The sequence below is a fragment of the Kryptolebias marmoratus genome, linkage group LG19, assembly GCF_001649575.2.
Source record: "Kryptolebias marmoratus isolate JLee-2015 linkage group LG19, ASM164957v2, whole genome shotgun sequence".
Taxonomy (NCBI): domain Eukaryota; kingdom Metazoa; phylum Chordata; class Actinopteri; order Cyprinodontiformes; family Rivulidae; genus Kryptolebias; species Kryptolebias marmoratus.
Window position 1 is genome coordinate 18,436,539 of NC_051448.1, and position 5,375 is coordinate 18,441,913.

Here is a 5,375-nt window from a genome sequence, read left to right on the forward strand (position 1 = left end):
GCGAGGTTTCAAAGACGTGGTCAAACAGGGACTAAACACACCGTTTTCTGCTCTCATATCGGTTAGCCGAGATCGCCACGACGCGCGGGACGTCAGCACATTTTCATCAACAACGTGTACCAGAACAGGGCGGAGCTAACGACTGACTACCACCGTAGCTGCTCCACTGAGGAGGATTTACTTCGTTTCTGAGCCCAGCTGACGCAGCAGCAGTTGGGAGTGGGGGTGGGGGGGGTCCATCACGTCCGCCGGGGTCATTCCGGACCCCAGGAATCCACTCCAGCCTCTGAAAGGAAGGCCTGTGTGTGCCGCGAGCTGGACCGGGTCCCCTGACCTCAGACCAGTGCGCTCAAACCGTGACACGGGCTCTTTGTTCCCGCTGACAAAGCAGCCCCCCCCCCTGATTCGAGCTGCAGCGGCACGACGAGTCTCCGACCGAGCCAAAACACAGAGACGGCCATAAAAAACAAATACATAAATCGGATATTATTAACTTATTAAACGGTTTATTTGAATATTACCAAAACAATATAAAAAAGGCTTAAATGAACAACTCAAGTTTATCAAAATAAATACAGAAATATCAAAAAATTGTGCTTAAAAACTATAAGAAATGTAAGTCTGCGTGTTTTTTTTTTTTTTTTCTTCTTTTTGTTAAGTGTCACAACTCTTCCTCCCGGCGTCGGAGGCTTCCACAACACATTCACGGTAAGTAAGGCAGATAAAAAAAAGAGCCACACAGAACACCTAAACCCGTTTTCTTTTTGTTTGTGTTTTCTTTCTTTTTTTTCTCAAAACTCTTTGAAGCTAAACATTAGTCTGTCGTGCGACCGATCGGGGTCCTGGGGTGAGTTCGGCGCTTCCACGCAACGCGAGTCTAATACGCATCAATACACACTTTAAACACACGACATGCATGTCAAATCTACACGTGAGGGACAGTGGGGTGGGGGGGGTGTTCGAATGGCCGGGTGGACCGAGATGAAGCATCGGGGCGACCAGATCTAGACACAACAGCTGTCTGTTTTTGGTTGATCTACATCCGGCGCCGACGTGGCTGTGTCGGTGATTCAGGCACAGTGGCTGGTCCGTCGGAGGCACAGGGGGAGCGATGTTTATCCCCCCCCCTCCCCCTCCCCCCACACCTGCTGCATAGCGAAGCTTGGAGGGCGGCGCTGTAAGGGGCCAACGCCGAACAATCGAAAACGTGAGCAAAACAACGGAACACGTCAGGAAGGCTCAATAAAACGTTTAAACGCGCTCAGCTTTGTTTTTTTTCTTCCCTTTTTTTTCTCCTAAGATTTAAACGAGTCGCCGCGTTATCCAGCTGTTAGTTTTTCCAGTTTCTACAGTTAATCACACCCCCAACCCCCCCCCCATGTTTAGCCAAAATCCAGCCGCGGTGCCCCCCTTTCCTCCGAAACCGAACAGCGTGCTCCGAGGAGTCGGCGGTCCTTGTGTCGCGAGCGGGAAAACGAAGGAGGAGGTGAGGGGTTAGGTGGCCGTCACGATGACGGGGACGGTGATGGTGTTGGGGTTCACCCGACTCTCGTTCTCCACCTGGTAGGTCGTGGTGGGGCGGGCGGCCTCCTCCGCAGCCGCGTCCTGGCCCCCGTCCCCTGCGGCGGCGTCGGCGGCGGCCTCGTCCTTCTGCTCCTGGGAGCGAACCTGGCCGAAAGAACGCTCCGCCTCCTCCGACAGACGGTTTCCTTCCGCCTCTTCCTCCTTCTGAAACAAGGACACGAAGGGAGATTACGGTCGCCGTGGACGAAAATAAATAAATAGATAAATGGCAAAGCGTCTTCAGTCGTACCTCTTTCTTTATCCTGTAGTATTCGTCGATGGCGTACTGATACTTGGCCGACGTTATGCCGAAGAGGGAGGCCATCCTCTCCCCGAGGTAATCGCACGCTGCAGACGTGAAAACAACCAAACATCTCACCAAAAGTAAAAAAAACTGGTCCGAGTGAAAAGCAGCGTTCCTGGAAGGAGTGCAGATCGCCGCCTCGTGCGCCAAACTACAAACCGAACACGTCAAGCGACGCGTCGGAGCTCGGAGCACGGGTTGCGGACGGCCACGCCAAATTGGCGCCGAGTTGGACCGACTGCGGCGTCCATTTTGAGCCAATCTGATTCCCGAAGCTAACCCGACACAAGGGGGAAAAAAACTATAGGAATACATTGTGAATCTGTTTTATTTAGATTTTTTTCGTATTCACAAGCAAAGTTTGCGGTTCAGCGTGAGCAAACGGTCACGATCACGTTGTTCAAGCCCACATCCTAATGAAACAAAGTCATGTTGACCGGTTTTAAAAAACGACACGCGCAGCCCCTCTCTGTCCCCTCTCTGGCTCCCGTGTGGCTATCTGACTTCCAGCTTCAGACCACAAATCGTTTTGGACAGATTATATCACGCGTGTCAAACTCAAGATGGTAACAGTTTCTCTGGCCTCCTTAGATAACACTTAAATTTACTTAGATCTGGTCTTCTGCTTTGAGACAGATCCAAGTCTGCTTCGCTTCTCGTTTTGCTTAAAAAAAAACAAGTCTATTTAGCGAAGTCTTCCTGCGACGGTTTGAAGCCAAGGAAAGAAGTTCGGTAATCTTTGATTTTTGATGTGGAAAGAACAAAGAACATCAAACGGGATCGATCAGAACTCTTATTGACGTGCATCAGAGCAAACAGCTTTAATATGTGTCGTCTGTATTCTGTATTTCTGTAAGTTAAATGTTTGTAGCTGTATGATCGAAGTTTTGTTGAGGGCTTTATAGCTGTTTTAATGGAGAAAAAACTCATTTAAAAGCTGATAATAGAGTTAAGCATCACAAATGAAAACTAATGATGTCTCTTTTTAAGTTTGATCTATTTGTCTTTGTTAAATAAAGTCTGTTTGTAATAAATATTAGATAATATGTAACTGGGAGACAGTACCTGATATTTCCATGAGAATGATTTGACATATTACATCTAAAACTAAGGTTAATTTCAGTATTTGTTTTCAATAAGTATGGCTCCAGATTGGCCCTTGGGTAGGACAGAGTTTTTAGTTTTGCCCCCCCTTGTGTAGCTGAGTTGGACCCCCCCCCTGGTCCCCACAAACCTGAGATGGTGGACGTGGCTGCTCTCCACATGTGGAACCAGAAATATGGCCCCCAGGGCATCTTGGACTGCAACACAGAAGCACACAGAGCACCGGTCACCTCCACGCAACCACAACCTGTCCTGTTGTCCTGCTGCAGGACGAAGCCCCGGGCTCTCCTCACCCTCACCGCATCGACAGGGGGGGACAGCAGGTCCTTCCTCTCCGCCTCCCGCTCCTCTCCCTCCTCCTCGTCGTCGTCGTCGGTGCTGTACTCCTCCATGGTCTCCCCGCTGGAGAAGTGGATGATGCGGCGGGGAGCCTTCTCCCTCTGCGGGGCCTCCAGCTCCAGCTCCACGCTGTCCGGGTCCTTCCCCGGGTGCGGGCTCCGGCTCTGGGAGGACATGACGGGACAGACACCGTTAAGTCGGTTTGCTGGGGACACACACACACACACACACACACACACAAACACGTCGAGCGACGCGACGCGGCCCGGGGGGAGTGTAAGGTGTGTAAGGTGGGGTGGGGGTGTGTGAGGGGCGGCGACGAGCTAACAGGCTCGGGGAGCGGTTCACTCACCTGCCCCGCGTCCACGGTCCGGCCCACGGACACGTTGACGTTGGTCAGATACAGAGAAATATCAGCCATTGTCGCCGTCTTCTTTGTAGCGGAGGATGCTGTGACGTCACTCTCGGACGCGCCGCCGAACGTGCGTGACGTGACGTGACGTGACGTAACGTAACGTCCCTACGGTGACGCTGCAACAGCGACAGAGCTGCTGAGACTGAATTATGTCGTTTGTTTTCTGTTTTTATTTCACTTATTTATGTATAAATGTGTGTTTTCATTTTTTGTTTTTGGTTGTTTAATGTAATATGCTGATATTAATTGTTGTGTTGTGTTCAGTGTCTTTTTTTGTAATGTGCTTTATTCAAAATAAAGTTTTGAAAGGGGAAAAAAATAAATAAAATGATTCCGTTTGTGTGTTTCCAACGCATGACGGCTGGCTTGACCGCAGTTAGATAATAATTAGTGGCTTAATCTATAAGTGGGTGTATAAAAGCATGATCATCAACTAACGGCCCGCGGGCCACTTCTGCCCCGCGGGGTGAGGCGTTGAGGGGCAGCTTTGTATTTGAGGCTCTCGGAGTGTCACAGTTTTGTGGGGAAAAGGACTTCAAATATTTTGGGGCAGTTCAAGTGATGATGTCATGACTGTGGCAGCTTTTGATTGGTTAGTTGGCAACATCTGAGTTACCTGGAGGCTCACCTGTTGGTTTATTTTAAGGCAGGCCTCAAATACTCTGCTGCTTTGTGTGGCATCACTGGGAAATCAAAAGAAATCAGCCAAGATATCAGGAAGAGAACTGTCGACCTCCACAACTCTGGTTCATCTGTGAAGTACGGGGGTGGCAGCATCATGGTGTGGTGATGACTGGTTCACTTCACACTATAGACGGCATCATGAGGAAGGAACATTATGTGGAAATATTGAAGCAACATCTCAAGACATCAGCCAGGAAGTTAAAGCCTGGACACAAACAGGTCTTCAAATGGACAATGTCCCTCAGCAGACGGCCATTTTAGCTACAGAGTGGCTGAGGGACAACAAAGTCCGTGTTTCAGTGCGGCCATCACAGAGCCCTGATCTCAGTCCCAGAGACAATCTGTGAGCAGAGCTGAAAAAAAGACAACAAACCTGCCTCAGTTCCAGCAGTTCTGTCAGGAGGAACGGGACAGAATTCCAACAAACTGTTGGGAGAAGCTGGAAGGAAACCCAAAAGGTTTGACCTAAAACAGACGGTTTGAAAGCAGCAATACCAAATACTGAGAAGATGGATGGAAATCTATGACTTTCACAACTAAGAAATTCTCTGTAAACAAAATCAACTCCACTTCTTTTATTAAAGCTTTTAAAACTTACGACACATCCATTTCCTTTAACTTCTAATTGCATTTAATAGCTCTGGCATTTAAAGCTATTAGTCTTTTTTTAAATGTAAATTCTGCTTGGTTGTATGCTTTATGTCTCAACATATCTCTTTTTTCTGCTTTAATCAATTCAAATTTTTTCCCTCTAATATGCAAGGTTATTAGTTTGATGTTTATTGATCGACTCTGGTTGTTTTAAATGTGCTTTATTAAAAAAGTCATCAAAGCACAGTGTTTCTGTTTCTAATGGGAACATTTCTGGAAATATTATATATTTTATGGACTAGCTGTTGGTGCTGGTTTACATTAGTCTCCTTCAGATGACTGTCTGTGGCTGCAGGACTGAGTTCAAATCTGGCC

At 48.2% G+C, this 5,375-nt stretch overlaps 1 protein-coding gene across 2 annotated transcripts; it reads right to left on the reverse strand.

The window, feature by feature from the left end:
* Positions 1–489: 489 nt before the first annotated feature.
* On the reverse strand, positions 490–4,035 carry LOC108231769 (protein FAM177A1-like). Of its 2 annotated transcripts, none has more exons than XM_017409049.3 (5): positions 3,663–4,035; positions 3,271–3,474; positions 3,102–3,168; positions 1,814–1,911; positions 490–1,728 (listed from the first exon to the last, which is right to left on the reverse strand). In XM_017409049.3, exons 1-5 carry the CDS (start codon positions 3,729–3,731, stop codon positions 1,495–1,497), a joined length of 672 nt encoding a protein of 223 aa, XP_017264538.1. In that variant the 5' UTR covers positions 3,732–4,035; the 3' UTR covers positions 490–1,494. The 2 variants fall into 2 exon arrangements, with proteins under 2 accessions (XP_017264538.1, XP_017264537.1); XM_017409048.3 differs by having other exon boundaries at positions 3,265–3,474; positions 3,663–4,034.
* Positions 4,036–5,375: the final 1,340 nt, after the last annotated feature.

Coding starts and splice junctions, on each gene's coding strand:
- LOC108231769 (XM_017409048.3), bottom strand. CDS start 3,731: ATGGCTGATATTTCTCTGTATCTGACCAACGTCAACGTGTCCGTGGGC. Junction 3,475..3,662: donor GGACCGTGGACGCGGGGCAG/GTGAGTGAACCG, acceptor ATGTCCTCCCAG/AGCCGGAGCCCGCACCCGGG. Junction 1,729..1,813: donor ACTACAGGATAAAGAAAGAG/GTACGACTGAAG, acceptor TCCTTGTTTCAG/AAGGAGGAAGAGGCGGAAGG.